Source organism: Sabethes cyaneus, chromosome 1 (assembly GCF_943734655.1).
Source record: "Sabethes cyaneus chromosome 1, idSabCyanKW18_F2, whole genome shotgun sequence".
In the NCBI taxonomy this organism is placed as follows: domain Eukaryota; kingdom Metazoa; phylum Arthropoda; class Insecta; order Diptera; family Culicidae; genus Sabethes; species Sabethes cyaneus.
The window spans coordinates 86,216,993-86,236,567 of NC_071353.1; the positions used below are offsets into that span (position 1 = coordinate 86,216,993).

A 19,575-nucleotide genomic window follows, 5' to 3' on the forward strand; every position below is an offset into this window, starting at 1 on the left:
AGCTTCAATTCTGAGTAATTAAAAGTTGAATTAGTATTTCATCCGCAGTTATTTGACTACTTATAAATATCGAACTGTCGGCTTAAGCTCCATACTTAGTTTACTTCAGTGGCGACGGTCCGTTATCGATCCTGCGCCGAATGAATTATGGTCCTTCAGTACTCAATCCTGGGCTACCTTTCTTCAAACCCCTCGAACACCAGCTGAACGTGCATCATCCTCGATAGCGCTCATCTATCAGTGCGATGTCTACTCCGAAGGCTACGGCCTCTCCTTGATTCTATGCTTAAAATAATTTTGGTTACTCTTTCGTCGGGCATTCTAGACACGTGACCAGCCCAGCGCCGACTGTCACACTGTACTATCTTCATTATAACAGCATATTTACATTCTTAATACAGCTCGGGGTTCATGCGTCTGCGCTACACGCCATTTTGGATTTTGCAAAATTTTACGCTAAAACCCGAAGCATTCGTCGATCAGCTTCTTTTAGCGTCCATGATTCATGTCCGTAAAGGGCCACCGAAAGGATTAGTGTTCTCTAGAGCGTCAGATTATGCGAATTTCCAAGCTACGGGACTTCACCTACAAAATGTAATGCCTGCGTAAAGGCCAATTCGCAGCTGCAATTAGTCGTTTTATTTTGCGACTTACATCGTAGTCACATATCACGAGCATACCAAAATATATTCAGTTCCTCTTCGACACCAACACCATTTGGATTTCCGCGCCATGTACTTCGTTTTGGCGGTGTTAATGGTAAGTCCCAATTTCTCAATAAATGACCTAAAGGCTTCTTTCGCTGCTCTTCTTTTGATTTCGGTGATATCGACGTCATCCGCAAAATCAAAAAGCACGTGAGGTCTCATTTGCTATTCTGACTCATAATTTTTACTCACGAATCAACGTAACTACTTCTGTGGGAAAACCATGTCCTAGCGTTAACTGTCACAGCTCATTTCGTTTTATTGAATCGTATGCCGCCTTGAAATCAATAAAAACATGATGAACCTGCAAGTTGTACTCCCGGAACTCGTCAGTTACTAGACGCAGGGTAAATATCTGATCCATCGTGAAGCGACCCTCATGAAAACCAGCTTGATACTCGCCGACGAAGAACTCAGCTAACGGACTCAGCCACACACGATAGGGAGAGCGCCTTATAGGCAAAATTGAGCAACGTAATGTCTCGATAGTTTTTACTCTCAAGTCGATGTCCGTTTTTTAAATTATGGGAAATGAGGCCAATCAACCACTCCTCCGAGATTTGTTTTCCTCCCATATTCTGTTCCTGACAATGAGGTGGCGAATTGTTTCGTACAGTTGCTCGCTCCTCGCTTTTAGAAGTTCAGCCAGGATAGCATCCTTTACAGCAACTTTACCGTTTTTCAGCTCACTGATTGCTCTTTTGACCTCCTCCTGTGTTGATGGCTCCACAGTTTTGCCGTCGCTAAAAATTCTTTTCCTGTACCTGCTGATCTTCGTGTTTACTTCTCTATTCAACAGTGTCTGGAAATACTCTTCCACCTGGCTGCTACCGTCGTTTTGTCAGCAAGCAGGTTGCCAGCACTATCATTGCACATCACAGGCATGGCAAAATTCTTGCACCTGACCGTTTTGTAGAAACTCCGTGTGTCGTTGCTGGCGAACCTCTCCTCTGGACTGGCGAGCACGTGCTCTTCGTACTGACATTTTTAGACGGTGGGTTCTTTCTTCCGCAGCTCTACCAGGACGAACCAAAAAGATTCGCGCGGAGTTTCGGGCCTTCCTCACATCGGAATCGTGTGAAGAAATTCTGCAGAGGATTCGCACAGAATACCTTGCTTATAGAAGCAGAATTCTTATAGCAAAATCCAAGATTTTAATCCCAGGGATAGCTATAACTCGGCACGGGAATCGTCTGCACTATGGACTGTTTTGTTCTGATTTGAAGACGCAGTAAGCTACTCATATATATTGAACTGTTTACATCCCATCATTTATAAAATCAGCTTATTTGATACTTGCAATTTTGCATGTCATTAACCCTATAACTTAAAATCTGCTGAAATATAAATGGGTGATAGATGAGGAAAACGTTGCATTGCTGGCAAAGATGCACAGTGGCACTTATCAGAATGTGAAAAGTTCTCTTCCGGGTTCGCTGAAGCACGGTCAATAAAGAATCAAATATTCACGCTGCGGCAGATCCTCCAAAAAGTTCGTGAATACAGAATTCTACGCACCATTATTTCATTGATTTCAAAGTTGCGCATGATTCCATCGACCGTAAAATCATGGCCATTCTAACCTCGCAGTGGACTTTATCAACGTGATGGTCCCTCATGTGGGCTGTTCAACATGCCGTTACAGGATGTTATTAATGGAGCAACACACAGGCACAATCTTCAGCAAATCTAGTTAGTTCGTCTACTTTGCCAATGAAATGGATATTGTCGATAGAACAACATCTGTGGTGGTGGCTGAAAAAACTAAAACTCAAAGTAGCGAAGATTAGGTTGAAGAAAAATGCGTCCAAACTAAAGTACCGTGAACCGCTAAAATGCTGCACACGCTAAAAGTTGGTAACTCGGTCCTAATAACGACTGAGTTTGTTTTGTTTCGAGCATCGAACCGCTATGCTGCCCGTTCTCCCGATACTCGACATTCGACAGTGACTGAGTCGAGTCAAGTTGCACGGGGCCCCTAATCTCATAGGCCCGGTGGGCCCTTTGGCTCCCAGTCCGCCCCTGCTTTGAGAATTGCTGCGTTACTTCACATGCACAAATATCCCTTCAGCCGTGTTTCCTTGTAAGACAACAGTTCCGAAAAAGTTCTTACAGTACCTATTTGCGACTGCGAAAGCTAGAGATTTTTAATCCTGTTCGCACTTACACGAAAAGTCATTGTCAAAACTTACGTGAAAACAAAAGCAAAAATACTTCCTTCACTTTTTTCACACGCAAAAACCAAACAAATATTAGCAGCTTCGTAGTCGCGAATGTGGATACAATCTGGAAAAAGGAAAGGATTGCTGCTCACTTTTCTGTGATGTTTTACCTTCAGGACATCAATATGGACTAGATTCAATGTTTAAAAATAAACTAAGATGAAAGAAAAGGGGTGGTTTTATGCTTTAGCAAAATTGTTTACTCTCAGGACATCAAACTGGACTAAGATTGTCGCAGTCCTAAGAAATCTTGTTAGAACTAGAGGACTTTATTACGTTTTCCGGCATACTTCCCAAGCACAGATATCAAATTGGTACACTCAAGTCTCTTTTTACACGGTTTTTTTTTACGATTTTTGAATTAACACGGTTTTTTTTATGATATTTTTTGAATTAACGCGGTTTTTTTTTAAACGGTTTTTTGAATTAACACGGTTTTTTTTAAACGATTTTTTGAATTAACACGGTTTTTTGAATCAGCGCGATATTTATGTTTTCTGAATTTACACAGTATTTTTTCGATGGTTTTTAAATTATAATGTTTGTATATCGTTCGGAAATTTTCTTAGAAAAGCCAGTATATGAAGTACCAAGACCTGCTACGTCTAATACGTACATTCCCAGAAAAGAATAGCGCAGAACAACGTAGGTCAGAGGGAATGGATATTACGAACCCCCTAAAACACACTCACATAATTAATAATAAAAAATAGTGTTCAATCAACAAAAAACTATCAATTTTAATCAACAAAAAACAGTAACAATGTCCAAAATTCTAACCGTAATAACCAGATCCTGTTAATTACAATTTTTCGCAACGGTGGCAGCGATCGGGCTCCTAGAGCGACGATGACGAACAGCAATAGCCACAGCAGACAACTAGTCCTTTAGTTCCAGTCGCATACACAAAATACTGACACGAAATCAAGCGAGGTACGCTGGCACCATGTTGTTGGTGTGGTGTTACGATCACAGCACATTCGTAAAGCATTTTGCCCAAGACCATGTGACGGTAATCATCGCACTCAAGCTGCAGCGATTCTAAAGAAGGGAATGTATCCTTGCTGAATTATAACGTCTTGGGTATGTACTTTTTATGGCTCTTTGGTTAGCGGCATCGACGGCATCGACAGGAGTCCCAAACAACCGAGTTCGATTATCAATCGAGCAGAAGTGATTTTTCGGGTTGGAGTTTTTCACTTGTTTTTTTACAGATATAGAGTAGAAATTTTAATTAATTTTGGTTATTTGCTACCAATAATTGAATTATGCATTATGCAACTGTGACAAATAACACAGTTTTGTGTTCCTACTACCACTTTTTTGATAGTAGGAACACAAAACTTCGCATCTAATTACACGTAAATTCATTTAAGACTGTACGAAACTATTTCGTGGTAGAAAACAACGAAAGGAATTCGTACATTTTAACTTTTATGTACTGATACAAGATTTTACATTTTTACGACGATTTTGGAATTAACACGGTTTTTTTTACAACAATTTTTGAATTAACATGGTTTTTTTTACAACAATTTTCGATTTAACACGGTTTTTTTTACAACAATTTTTGAATTAACGCGGTTTTTTTTAAACGGTTTTTTTTTTACACGGCACGTATCCCCCGTGTAAAAAAAGACTTGAGTGTATAAGTCTAAACGTCGTAAAGAATCTTCGACCTATTGGGACGAGGGGGTTTCGTTGCTTTTTTTCTAAACATAAAGTAATCGAAATTACAGTAAACAGATGGTGTATTTAACTGTCGTCCCTGCCTGTGGAGCAAGGCGATCATAAAGAAAATATATGTGATAATTTGACCTTAAAACTGTTCGGTAATTTGTACTAATTAGTGAGTGAAAAAGAATGTTACAATAGAAATCACATAATTGCTACATCTTTTATGAGTCGATCGGTATCTAAACCATGAAAACCCATTCATAATCGGTAGAGCTATTAGCGTTCAAAATCTTTCATTTTTTCGTGACGCTGGATTGAATTTAAATTTTGTATTGACACCCTGCGGTAAGACGTAGTTCTACGTCAAAAAACAGAAGGAGAGATGCGGTAGTCCGTCATAAATACACCTACTGGACTACAGCAACTCTACCGAGCGCAACCCTGTTACAACTCACCACAGGGTATCAGAGTAAAACATTCTAATGGATAGCATGGCTTAGCTAATAAAGTACCGTGTAATATAGTACGATTACGTAGTGTTTCATCGTTTATTAGTCAGAATATCACATCCCCAAAACACTTATTTATTGTCCGTTAAAAATGTGTTTAAGTTTATCTATTATGCCATGATTCATTCTTTACTCTAGACGAATCAAGCTGCAATTGGAAATGAAAATGCTATTAAAAATGAAAGAACTATTGCACTAGAGGAAGCATTAGAAAAAACTACACGAGAACTGCAAGAAATTACATTACTGTTAGAAAATAACTCAAAAAAGGTAAGCTGCCATATATTATATATCTTTGATGATCCGTGAAAAACGATTGTTTTACACCAGGAACAAAATCTTCAGGATGAAAATGATTATTTTCAACAAAATATATTGGAATTGCAAAACGTACTAGATGTGAATGCACTAAAACTCGCAGAACTAGATGCTATTAAGTCTCAGTTGATTTCGTAAACAAAATAATTTTTGTATTATAATAAAAATGTATGGGTTAAATAAATTGATAATTACAGACAACAGAAAACCAATTCGGAACACAAAAAACGCTTGAAGGAGATGGCAAACATCATTAAAGATCAAGCTGCGAGTATCGTAGAGTACAATGACAAAGAATTGAAACTATTAAAGCTAAACGCTGAACTGAGTACATTGAATGCAAAATTTATTAACAAAATGTCGTTGCATAAGTCAAAAGTTTTAGCATTGATGCTTGATAATAAACATATTAACGATGCGCAAGTGGAATATCAATGTAATATCTTAAAGTTAAAGAAGAATCTTGAAGTAGAAAAGAAAGCCCGTTTTGATGAACGACTCTTAATGGCAAGACATTTGGCTGAAAAATCCAAAGAAAATAGTGTGCTTCAAAATAAACTAGAACAGGCGTATGTGGAAGCACCAGCAAAGAAAAAGAAAAACTATTACTAATTAAAGTAAGTATTATTAACGATACATGGAATCCATTTAAGAGATTACTTTTCCAGTGCAGCTGTCCCTACATACACACTTAAATGCAAAATTTGATGTCGATAAATATTTAAGCGCCATTTGGACGGTAGTCATTTGAACGAGAATTCGTCGAAAAATAATTTTTTCATATCTTCGGTCATTTCATCAGCTGAGTGTCAGCAAAAATTTCTTCAGTATCTAAAATTGTTTAAACAAATTAACAAAATGCTGTTTCCTACAGCGCTGATACCAGCAACAATAAACCTTTTTATCAGTCGAACGCAATCCATTATATCGAATGTAAGTAAATTTAACGTAATAATGGTCAGAAATATCCCAAAATGTGTCATGACTGACGCATACAGCGGGTAAAATATGTTGACGATACCTTTATTTTTTGTGTTGTGCAACGTATTACAAACTCAACTGGTAGTACTGTTATAGTATGTTTCATTCCTTTTATTATACCCTTTGCGAATACATGTTGTCACAAATAAATCTTGAAGTTCGAGTATTTTTCGTCGGTTTTATTTAGTCCCTGCGGCAAATCCCACTGCTATTCCGCCTATAGGTTATGGGCCCAGCGAGTGACGATAGATTAGGACTGTAACCGTGGCCAGAAAAGGCATAATTTGTGACGAAAAGCGTCGTATTGCGTCGTAGCAGTCTGAGAAGCAGCAAGATGGCTGTAAAATTTACTTTCCCGAAGCTGACAACCAATAATTGGATCACTTGGAAATTCAGGATGGAACAGCTACTGACGCGAGAGGAAATCTGGTGGGTCACCGGAGAAGTGAAACCGGAACCTGTTACGGATCGGTGGACAAAGGATGATCGGAAAGCAAAGGCGATGATTGGACTGTGCGTCGTGGAATCTCAAATCGGCTTAATTCGCAATGCTGCAAGTTCACTTGCTTGTTGGAACGCGTTGAAGGAGCACTATGAGAAAAATACAGTGACGTCACGTGTTGCTCTACTGAAAAAGCTGTATAATAAGAATCTAGATGAAGGCGGCGATGATTATCCATCTGATGGAATTCGACGAATTATTCGATCGGCTTACAGCTGCTAATCTACCACTGGCGCCGGAGCTCGCAGTAGCAATGCTGGATTAGTGATTGCTCTTGAGGGAAGAACGACGAATGAATTTCAGAAGCGTCAGGATCAACGAGGTGGTGCTATTTCTGATAGCGAAGTGCTGCTAAAGGATGCTTTTACTGTAAGCGACCAGGTCATTTTCGCAAGGATTGCAGAAAGTTTATAGCTAGTAGACAGGTGGAGAATAACCGAGAAAAACACCGGCGTGTTCAGCAGAAAAAGGAGCAAAAGGCAAATCATGTGCAACGATCCAAGTCCCCATTGTGTTTTTTAATGAAAAACCCGATTTAATTTAATCCTAGTGGTGCAAGGAACCTTTTTTATACGGTCTTACTTGCTATTTGAGATAGAAATCGACACGGCTTCGAAACATAATTCATTTATTGGTTATCGTTACGCAGTGCGTTGGTTTACATAAAATTTTTGAAAATTGAATAAGTTTACAAAATTTGATCAAAATAAGAACACTTTTAAATTTTGATAGATCCTTTTTTCATGAAATTGCTGAGTAAGGATAAGTAAGTTATTATTAATCTGTTGTTATTAATCTGAGTAAATGCAAATAAAAGTAAGTTGTAAGAGGAAATCTTATTCTTTAACATATACATTGTTTAGTAAAGGTCTAGTTTGTAGGTTTTTGAACTATGCATAGTTTCCTGTAATGCTATTCCACAGAGAACAGACATCCATTCACGAACAAATTTTTTGGGAATTGTTGGATAAACTTTCAAATTAAAATCACCTAATATGCTAGCGTCACCACCACTATAGTTTCCCAACTAAATGATTCTTTTGATTTGCACACTGACAACCTTTGGCTCCTCTGGCGCTAGTTTATATGGACTATTCTGCCGTGAATCGCATATCAGTCCCATATGTATTTTTTGTGATTTTGAGTTTAATCGCTAAACAGTATTAGTTATCATTGTTCTTTAGGTTGTAACAAAAAAAATAGCTAGTTTCATTTCAAAAAATATAAAAAAATATCAGGTCAGTTTGTCCCATCTTAAAAGTAATCGCATATCAGTCCCACAGCGGTGGGCGCAGGAAGAAGATATAATATATCCCATACTTTAAAGCTCAAATAAATGATAACACAATTTTATCAACTCTTACGTACTTTATTTACTCATATTTACTCTTATTATAGATAAAATGTTAGCAAACATTACAGATCGTTCGTCAAATATGCGTTCACTGGTTTTGTTCTGGTAATTCAATCCAAAATTGTTTTTTAGTTTCGTCTACTAATGGAACGATGGTTTTAATCAATGATTTTTTCCTTCCATCATCAATCATCCATCAAAATTTTGGTTGATTGTCTTTTTAAATGATTTTCAATATCAAATTCATTAGACATGACTTGTTTTTCTTGCTTCGTTGTAAAAATCTTGCAATGGTTTTGGTTTAGCCCATTCACAGAGTTGCTGTAATGGAATTCGTATGATCTTTTTTTTACAACTACGTATCTGATGTTGTCGATATAGGGTCGAGGCTTCAACTTATTTAAAACATATTGAGATACGCTAAAAACATTTATAAAAAAAACTGTCGGGAAGCATATCCATAATTTCAACGTTGTTTTTGGCGTTTCGTACCGAAAACTTAACGAGGACATTTTTCAGGAGTTATTAAAACTTTTAAATAAACAACACTTTAAGCGAAACAATCAACTTTGACAGTTACACCGTAAATAGAAACCGGTCATAGCGGGACTGATATGCAATTATTTTGCAGTATGTCATGCAAAATAATGGCATATCAGTCCCATTGTTGTTTTTTTATACAAAAATATTATAATTTTATTGTATAGTACTACCAAAGTATTAAAAACATTGTAATACATATTCTTGAGTCAAGTTAATAACGATATGTCATGCGATATTTTTCTTATCTTGATAAACATGATCACAGCTTTCATCACTGTTTTCTCCGATTGATGAATTTCCATATGGGACTGATATGCGATTCACGGCAGTATAAGCGTTATGCTAGCGCCAGAAGCTAGCTGTTGTGAGTTTAGTGTAGAATTTTATGCGCCTTCAGCGACATCATCACTATAGTTTCCCAACTAATTTGACATAAGTTTTATCCAAGTGGGGACCTTTTGCTTGGATGTCTGTTCTCTGTGGCTATTCTATTTGAATCACATCAGTAGAGTTTTCTTGTATAATTTTCATCAATTTTTATTAACCTTCGGTTACTCACGGAACACGTGTAGGTTTTCCAACGCCATATTGTTATAAAGTTACAAAACGTTGTTTAACTAACGTATATTCTTCAACAAACTTATTGTGCGCAAAATGTCATAATTATTCAATGCATTAATAATTTAAACTGTTGGGAAAATGTATGCAGCAAAACTATCAGCAAATGTAAAATGTTTAAAATGTATCCGTCTGCTGGTAGTCGAGTAATTCGGAGCCAAAATTGGGGCATTCTTTATAATCAAAGTTCTACAGTTCCTAAACAAGCAAACATACAGGTATACTATTTTCAGCAAAGTTGTGTATTTTTATTATTTGTACAATTTTGTAGTACATATAAAAGTTATACAACAATTACAAAAAGAGCAAAAATAGAAAAACTGATTTTACAAATTCATATACAACAAATAAGATTTTTCTATCTTCGCTGCAGAGATAAAAGGTTACAGTCTTCAACAAAATTTCTTGTAATAATATGTTCTATAACTTTGCAGAACACATCAATGTGTTATATTGACACTGAAGAAAAATAAATTTTTTATTTCACTTTTAGGGGGATTAATCAAAATTTAAATTCTACCAGACGATAGAGCTTTCAATTTCAAGAAACTCTTACAATGGTTTAATAAACTTAAAACCATGTTTTCCCAGTCAAAACTCCCTTGCACACGTTTTCTTTGGTTTGGGACTATTTTGCGCGCGAGTAACTGTATTACAAAAGTTGGCGCGAGTGTTCGAGGGTTAATATCTTTTGACAGGTAAAACCAATTCTTATGAAATTTTGCATATATATTCGTAGTGTGAAAACCTCTCGTTTGATATTAAAATAATTGAAATTAGGTAAATTTTCTTCGTTAAAATCATTCTAAATTATTGTTAATTTTGGTGTGGTGTATACGGTTGCTCATAACTTTCAAATTAAACGTCCAATCAAAAAATCATTCAATAGTGATCTATTAGGATATATTATCTTTCAAATGAGACTAATAGCGCATAAATCTGTTTGGCCATCTCTAAGAAACAGGCGATAATTATTACCTTGTCAAAACAGGTTTTTTAAGGCTAACTTCTAAACTACTTGTTTGTTTTCAATAAAAAAATTCCTGAACAATTTAGATTTAATAAGGGCTTTCATTTGATACTAAGATCGTTGAAATCGGTCATGTAGTTCCGGAGAAACCCGTGTCACGTATTTTTCACATTTTTGCTTATAACTTTTAAACGAAACTTCGTATCACGAAACAACTCAATAGTGATGTACTAGACAATAATACCTTTCAAACAAAAGTAATAGCGAACGATTGGGTTCAGCCATCTCTGAGAAACAGGCGATAGAAAAAATCATTACACACACACACATACACACACACATACACACACACACACACATACACACACACACACACATACACACACACACACATACACACACACACACACACACACATATACACACACACACACCACACACACGCACTTACACACACACACACACACACACACACACACACACACACACACACACACACACACACACACACACACACACACACACACACACACACACACACACACACACACACACACACACACACACACACACACACACACACACACACACACACACACACACACACACACACACACACACACACACACACACACACACACACACACACACACACACACACACACACACACACACACACACACACACACACACACACACACACACACACACACACACACACACACACACACACACACACACACACACACACACACACACACACACACACACACACACACACACACACACACACACACACACACACACACACACACACACACACACACACACACACACAGGCATTGCTCAAATCGTCGAACCTTATCGATTGGTATATGTGACTTGGCCCTCCGGGCCTCGGATCAATTTCGTGTTTTTCGACCAATTTTTAAACCTTTGTTATAGTATAACAAAGGTAAAACAGTGAAAATTTGGAATCTTCGATGGAGGCAGCACGACGCTGCACGATGTTTGGTAATCGGCGGACAAAACAAGATATGGTATATCGATAGTGGTGCAACCCACTACATGACATGCGACAAAAGTTTTTTTGATATGCTCGATGAAACCGAAAAAGTACCGGTTACGTTGGTTAATGGCGAAAAACTACAAGGTATACAGCCCTAAGGGTTGTACGAAAGGGTGACGTAGGACTGTGTCATATAATACTCATTATATTGATAACATGTTTTAATCGATGAAGTATAACTTTATGTCTGATAATTAAATCAAAGACTAATGTAAACTGCATTTCTAGCATATGCATATTTGAATATTTGTGAGTATCATTGTTTGAGTGTTTATTTGTAAAAGAAGAGCGAAATATTCTGATTTAATTCTTCATTGAATCAATGGTGGTTTTGAAAAAACCGTTTGAAATTGTTTGGTGGCCCTGAAAAGAACTATGTTTGAGCTGATAGCACTTCTTAAAAATCAGTACTATAATTACTGTTGCCAATATATAGATGGATGTCGCTATTCGGTCCTTTAGACTCTAGGATGATGGTTGCCCGCTAATACAGGAGTGATAGGAAATACCAAATCACTGTAAAGTAGAAGTTTTATCAAAATACTGACCGTCCGTCAGTGCGATCGTGCGGTAAATGAGCAGACGGCGAACCTAGTGTGCGATTTTATAGTCACTGGCACTGCCGTTGTTACTTGTAAGCTAGTGTAGGTATGGGAGAAACCAGATCGGCTGCTGCTGCTGCTCAAATAATTATCCGAATGGAACGTTAATCATTTAGAAAGTGTAGAAAAATCTTTCCATTCTTCAATTACTTATAAGAACTGTTTAAGACCACAACGGCCTACTGCTGAATTTGCTGCCCGTTAATCGGTCCGTTTCCATTTGCCTTCAGTGTTGGTTTGCGAAAATTACCGCCAAAATGCCATTGGGTTTCGATGGTCGGGTCGATGGTAAATACTGACCGTCCGTCAGTGCGATTGTGCGATGAAAGAGCAGACGGCGAACCAAGAGTACCATTTTATAGTCACTGGCACTGTCGCTGCTGCTTGTAAGCTAGTGTAGGTGGTGGAGGAAACGGGCTGGTACCGAATGGTCGAAACACAAATGGCCGAATCACGAATGCCCGAAATCCAAATGGCCGTATTTCAATAACAGTCACAGAAGGCCGAATCACGAATGACCGAATCACGAAAGGCCGAATCACGAAAGGCCGAATCACGAATGGCCGAATCACGAAAGGCCGAAATTTTTCGGAATGCCTAAATAACTACTCAATAAAAAACCATGAATTGACAAGTAGTTAACAAATAACTTTAATCAAACAAAAAACAAACTACTACTATTAAACAAATAAAACATGCTTTACGAACGCCTTTGTTTAGCGCCTAATAAAAGCGCAACTGCGTCAACAAAATTTTTGCTGCTCATTTTGTGAGCATTAACACATTTCGAGTAGATTTTTCCGTCTATTTCTCGGCGCGAATTGTCCATCGTTGGTGCCATGCTTCCAAGATGTTTGTGTTCCGCGGTAGCTTGTCAATGACAGGCTTAAAATTTGACCACAGAGTGGGGTGAAACAATGGCCTGTTGTTCCGGTTCCTCCTACTTATGTTGTAAGCTATAAACGAAACTAGCAATGTTAAAGGCTCTTAAACGATGCTAGCGCCCCGGTTTCAACTTGCTATAATTTTGACTGCAGTAAAATCATTCCACTCGATCATCACTTCCGTAGACGGGGTTTGTGTCCCGACTATTCTCCAGATACTCAGAGAACATCGATAATGATAGCCGAACAAGCCAGAAAGAGCCGTATCATTCAACCAATCACAGCACGACACGTAAGGTGCCACTTCGTGCCGCGTGAGCCGAAGTTGAGGTTCAAAGAAGGAACGATAGTAGAACATCGGTCTATTACTGGTGAACCTTTCGCTAAGTCAGTTGAGGCATGTATAACTAAAACTTTGAGTCAATATTAGTCACGTGGAAATCTTTAGAATATAAAAGTGCTACAACATTATATAATTATAAAGTGATAAATACTAAGCAGTTAATAGTTAATAGTGAAAAACCGAGAGCGAAGTGAGTTTAAAAATATAAAAAAAAGACTCGTTACTAATCAAATGAAATTTCAATTTCAATCGCTAGGGCAAATAATTGTAAAGACCACGCGCAACAAACCGTGATATTAATCAGCAGAAGCTGTTAAAATAGGTAAACCCACATAATAGCATTAGATAAAGTTCCAAAGCTACAATAGCGGTTACTACGGTAGGTTTTTTCTTTCCGCTAGGAAAGTCGGAAGTCGACAGGAGTCCTTCCGAATACCCGACGCACTGTCAACTGCCTTACATACCCATCCGTTCTTTTCGGGAGTAGACAGGAGTCCTCCCACGTTCTCTATTCCGGTGTTTCGCACTGGACAGCCCCCTGGTGCCGGCCAGGCGGTGGCTCAACAACGGCACGTACGGCCGTGTCGCTGAAGGAGACAACACCCAAACGCAAACTGCCAACGGAAAACAGGTCAGAGTGTTTTAGTCCTATAAGAGATTCCGATTAGGTAGGGACAATTGTACTCCACGGCAGAGAATAAATCGTGTGAACTCTAGCACCGCTATTACATCTAAAAAAGCGCTTGGAAAACCAGTGAAAACCCCTTTCGTTCCAATATCGTCCTTTTCTAGTAGTTGTTTAAGAAGTTGTTGCGATTTTGATTTGGCATCCTTACCTGACGTGCCCTGAGAGGACTAGCCGGGCCGGTACAAAACACGCCCATTCGCAATATCGAAATTGGTCGGTACTGGCGCTTAAGCGGAGGGGTTCTGAAGGGTAGTCAAAGGGACCTCCTATCGTTTAGCGGGCATAGCGAGGGTTACCAGTGGGTAATCGTACTTTGGTTTGAGTTATCGCCTGTTGAAAACGTTATTGCGACTACCAAGAAGTTTTGTGCTAGTACAGTAAGCTAGTGATCCCGTTTGGCGTAGCTTACTGTTACAATGTAAGTATTCCGAAAATATGTAAGGAAATTCTCCAATTCTTCAGGCATCGTTCCTTCCATCGCGTCGTACGCCTCCTGAATCCGATTTTGCGGCAGAAAAGACAAAGCCGAGAATTTTTATTGCATTATAAAAGCATCAAATAAAAGTACTTTATCAACAAACCTGCAGGTGCAGCCGTTTTACCGCCATGAATATGTCTGTGTTGGTCGAGTAATGTTGTTTTAGTCCGCGTATATTTAATTGTTTTATTATATTTTGTGTAAAATGAAAAAAGGATAAGAAGCATTCCGCTTCTACTTGTTTTTATTGAATAGTATCCCATCAATGGAAATCACCGAGTTTCCTCTCTGCGACAACACAATTTTGACGACAGGTGCACTTTCTTCGTTGTTGAAACCAGCAACATCGGATGAATCGCCGGATGCACTCTATTTCACAGGACAACTACCAACTACCTTGCGGAAAGCAAACCGTGTTCAACAACAATGGACAAAACTGTTGGCTTTGCTATTTGCGGTCAACAAAGATGGACACGCGGGATATTGAATAAAATATTTCGGCCGCTTTAGTAATAGGGTAATAAACTTGTAGTTTACTGCATTTACTTCTTTATGAAAATCTATGACAGTAAGAATAAGATTACTATTATAATATACAGGGTTTAGACAAAATGATCGGGACAGGCAAAATTTTGATGAAATTCAAACGGCCATAACTTCCACAAAATTGGACAATTTTAGATGAAACCAATTGCATTCGCGTAAAAATCTTTCTAGTTTTTCTAAAATATTTCAAGATTCGCAATAGTCAGCGAACGCCGGAGATATTCCGGGTTATCTAGGGGTATGGCAAAAACTAATTTTTTTCATCGTTTGTATCTTTTTTTGTCATGGAAATTTATTTATATTCATATTTTATCCCAAACCTAGATTTCATTTCCAGTCGATTGGTGAAAAAACAACGGAAATCCGACGAGAAAAAAACAAGTTACGGGCATTTTCGTAAAATCAGTACTAGTAACATCTATTGCTCTGGCCAGTTTAGGACATAACGCAAACCATGTCAATATGAGCATCAAACGTTAAGGTTTTATGAGCCATTGACACTGGAAGCATTCCCAGGTCCGCAGCGTGTCATGGCAACCCTGTAGCAGGTTGTAGGTACCCCGGCGGAAGTGGTCGTTTCAGGTAATATTCGAAATCATGTCGATATGGGTGTCAAACTTCAGGATTTTCAACCCTCGTCAATTTTTGAAGTTTGACATCCATATTGGAATGGTTTTGGTCATGTTTTAAAATGGTCATAAAGGTAAGACATTACTGGCAACATTTCCAGAACTGATTTCACTAAAATGGCCATATCTCGGTTGTGTCTCGTCGGATTCCCGTTCTTCTTCGACCAATCGACTGGAAATGAAATTTAGTTTTGGGATAAAATATGTAAATTAATAAATTTCCACGACAGAAAAAGATACAGGAGATTAAAAAAAATCAGTTTTTGACATACCCCCAGACAATCCGGAATATCTCCGGTGTCCGCTGACTATTACCAATTTACCATATTTTCAGAAAGCTAGGAAAATTTCCCCGTCGAATACAATTGGTTTCATCTAAAAATGTTCATTTTTGTAAAAGTTATGGTCGTTTGAATTTCATCAAAATTTTACATGTCCCGATCCCGATAACCCCTGTAAGCATATATCTACGAAAGATAATTTTTATACTGGTTTTTACCTCATATTTCTTGATTATAAATACATCTTCATTATAAGGTGCGAGACGTATTTACCGTGTTAGTAGCAAATATTTCCTAGATGATTCAGGGCGAGACGGCCGTAGGCCGCGAGGGTGCGCCGGTGACCCGCCGTCGGAAGCGCCGGCCACTGCGGGGGGGCAGCCCCCCCCCCCCCGCAGAAACCACTACTATTTAGGTGCATGCATTTTCCTAGGTTTACTGTCTATTAGGGATTATCCCTTAGTTAAGTCCGAACGAACGGCAGCGAGTAAGGACAGCATGTACCCAACGTTTGCGCAGGTTGAAGGCTATGAATATTTTCGGTCGAATATGGCATTCGGCCATCCGTGTTTCGGCCATTTGTGATTCGGTCATTCATGATTCGGCCTTTTGTGATTCGGCCATTTGATATATTATGCCATTCGTTATTTCGGCCATTTGTGTTTCGGCCATTTGTGTTTCGGCCATTCATGATTCGGCCATTTGTGTTTCGGCCATTCGTAGGTAATCCGAGGAAACCATATCGGTTGCTGCTGCTTAAATGATCGTCCGACACTGATTGAGCAAGCTATCGAACAACTTCGCATGTCTGCGATGGGGATAATGCAAAATGTAATGTCAAGTGCATCGTGTGGGATTCACGTTGGCCATTGCCCTCTGATTCCGCTTGTCTTCGGGGTCGGTGTTGCCGTCAATAGCCATCGATGTTGCCGATTGGATTGGAAAAGGGGTGTGGCTTACAAAGTGGTCTCAAGGTTATCATTTGGATCCAAATCCTTTGGTGTATCTAATTGTCGTCCGTGCCTGTGAAGCTAGGCGATAACAAGGGAAATGTATGGAAAAATTCGACCTTGAATCTTTACACACATTTTCACTATTTAGCGTATAAAAAATTATTATTAGTATCACAGACAAACAGACATAACTCTTAGAAGAAAAATCAAGAAAAATTATAGTACCTCACATTTAGCCTGAACACTAGCACCATCTATGATCGACATTCCCAAATATCAAATAGCAACATGGGTATCCCTCGAAGTAGGAAGTATTTTTTATGGGGAATTCCCCTTCTTTCGTTAAAAAGCGCCACTTTGACCAAAACGGAGACATTCCCAACTAAGCACAAATTTGAAATGACGGTTTAATCGGTACGAAGAATGGAGAACGAGTGTTATGTCTGTTTGTCTGTGTTAGTATGTTACTATAAAATTGCTGGACATTTTAACTATCCAACGACATATTAACTGTTATGTTTCGTTCAGTAGTATAGTAGCTATTAGCGTTTGAAATATTTTATTAAAACGTTACACTTCTATTTCTCGTTTTTACAAAGTGCTACCCAGTCCCAGTATAGTAAACAAAGACGTAGTCCTACGTCAAAAACCAAATCAGAGGGTTGCGGAAGCGGTATGCTGAGTTGCACTAACGGCGATAGAGAAGCTGTCGATGTAAAACTGGAAAAAGTCTTGTGGGTTCTCAAGCTTGATAGTAACCTGTTATCTGTAAGTATGTTAAATTCCAAAAAATTATCCGTGTTGTTCAGTGCCAACGGGTGCCAGATTTTGGATGAGGATAAACGAGTTCGTGTGGTTGCCAACCGTAGCGGCGGGCTGTTTGTGCTACGTCAGGAGGAGAGATCGATGGTTTCAAGTACTATTCTACAATTGTAACGCCAAATAGATTTTGCTTATAATTTGTTAAACTACCTTAATGATTTTTATACCAGTTGTTTTCATTCAAATGATTATAAAAGGTAAAGAGAGCTAATTAAACAGACAGTTGAATTCGTATCATAGAATCGTTCGTTTCGTTTTCAAGGACGTAGTCCGATATCACACTATCCTTTGCTAGGTTTACAATTCTGTAGACAGGATAGATACTTAGCGCGCGTAATGCTATTGTCGCGACGGTTAATAAAAAGTGTGTGTGTAATTTAAAATTGATATTTTTCGGTGAATACGAATTTTAAATTGCACACATAATTGACCGGTAACTCAAAAATTCAAATAATGTTAATAAAAAGTTCATGTTAGCGATCGTAGCGGTAGATTGAATATTTTTGGTGTTTGCCGGAAGGTGATGAGTGATCACGACGAAAAGTTGGAAGAGATTTCCAGAGAGGTAGCCGAACAAGTTGTTGGACACACGGAAACGGGCGAGCATAGTGCTGGTGCTTTGGGCCTGTTGAAAAACTTGTTCAGTGGGGGCAATTCTAATAACGAGATAATCCAATCTGATCGTGAGCAATTTGAACGTTTAAACGCACGAGATCCGCGCTATAAGCAGAGTCCAAGTTATAACAGCGACATAATGGATAACGAACCAATGAGATTGCTGATCAAAACGTTGCAAACACGTTCGGCGGGAAATGTGCGCCGGTTCGACGTACGTGATATGAAGGACATAGTGCTACCGTTTGACCCTGATGTGCCTACGACGCCGACTGCCGAACAATGGATCGAATCCATCGAGAAGGCGGCAGCATTGTATAACGGCGATAATGCCTGGATGCTGCAATGTGGCATAGTGAATTTGCAGGGAGCAGCCAAAATTTGGTTTTCCGGTGCTACGGTGAAGAATTAGAGTGAATTTAAAGCTAAGTTGGTAATCGATTTTCCAACGGCGATAGATATCGTGAGCATTCCCCAAACCATGATGAATCGTAAGAAAATGGCGGGAGAAAGCTTGGAGACGTATTTCTATAGCCACGTGGCATTGGCTAGAAAGGGAAAACTTCCTGATCAGGCCACGATCAAATATATAGTGTCTGGTCTGGAAGGCCGTTATGGAACAATCGCTCAGTCGATACTTTGCCTGAACTATTGAAACAGCTGAAGTGGCTGGCCGAAGTGAAGCAACTGAAAACGATGGATGTCTCTCGTGGATCTTCTTCCAAACCAGTGATAAAAGGAGATGCTGGATCGAGTATCAAGTGTTATCGTTGTAGTGGTATTGGGCATGTAGCAGCAATGTGCAGTGAGAGGAAAAGTACACGACCTTCCTCTAATATCGAATGCTTTCGTTGCAATGAGAGGGGTCATGTAACGAAAAATTGTACCAAGATCCCGAATCAAAAGGCTTTTCCTAAAGTGATGCATGAAATTGGCCAAACGAGTAACTATGTGAAAAACATAGGATCGTAGCACTGACCCCGCACTGTCCTGTATTCTAACAGCTGGTTGCGAAGTTTGTTGTATAAAAAACAGAAGGTCAAATTTCGATAACGGAATTAGCACATAGGCTTTGCTTTATGTGAAAACACTGAAAATTGGTGTACACGGTGTAGATGCTTTGTATGATTGCGGTTCGGCGGTAACCACTATAAAGGAAAGTTGCCGAGAAATTTTGACTAACCTGGAACCATGCACAATGCAATTGGTTGGATTTGGCGGTAATAAAGTACAAGTGCGAGAGCGTAGCTCCGAAAAAATAGAA

At 38.8% G+C, this 19,575-nt stretch overlaps 1 protein-coding gene across 4 annotated transcripts in view; it reads left to right on the plus strand.

Annotated features, from left to right (window-relative positions):
- Positions 1 to 17,938, plus strand: part of LOC128744123 (myosin-11) — a 210,344-nt gene extending 192,406 nt beyond the window's left edge. For 2 of the 4 annotated variants that reach the window (XR_008412357.1, XR_008412360.1), the window contains 5 exons: positions 5,254 to 5,385; positions 5,446 to 5,567; positions 5,631 to 6,050; positions 6,107 to 6,366; positions 17,474 to 17,938. Coding sequence is in view for 1 of the 4 variants with exons in the window: in XM_053840926.1 (XP_053696901.1) it covers positions 5,254 to 5,385; positions 5,446 to 5,567; positions 5,631 to 6,045 (669 nt within the window). In the remaining 3 variants the exon portion in view is untranslated. Of the gene's footprint in view, positions 1 to 5,253; positions 5,386 to 5,445; positions 5,568 to 5,630; positions 6,051 to 6,101; positions 6,367 to 17,473 lie in introns of all 4 variants that reach the window. The other 2 variants (XR_008412358.1, XM_053840926.1) reach the window with 2 other exon arrangements.
- Positions 17,939 to 19,575: the final 1,637 nt, after the last annotated feature.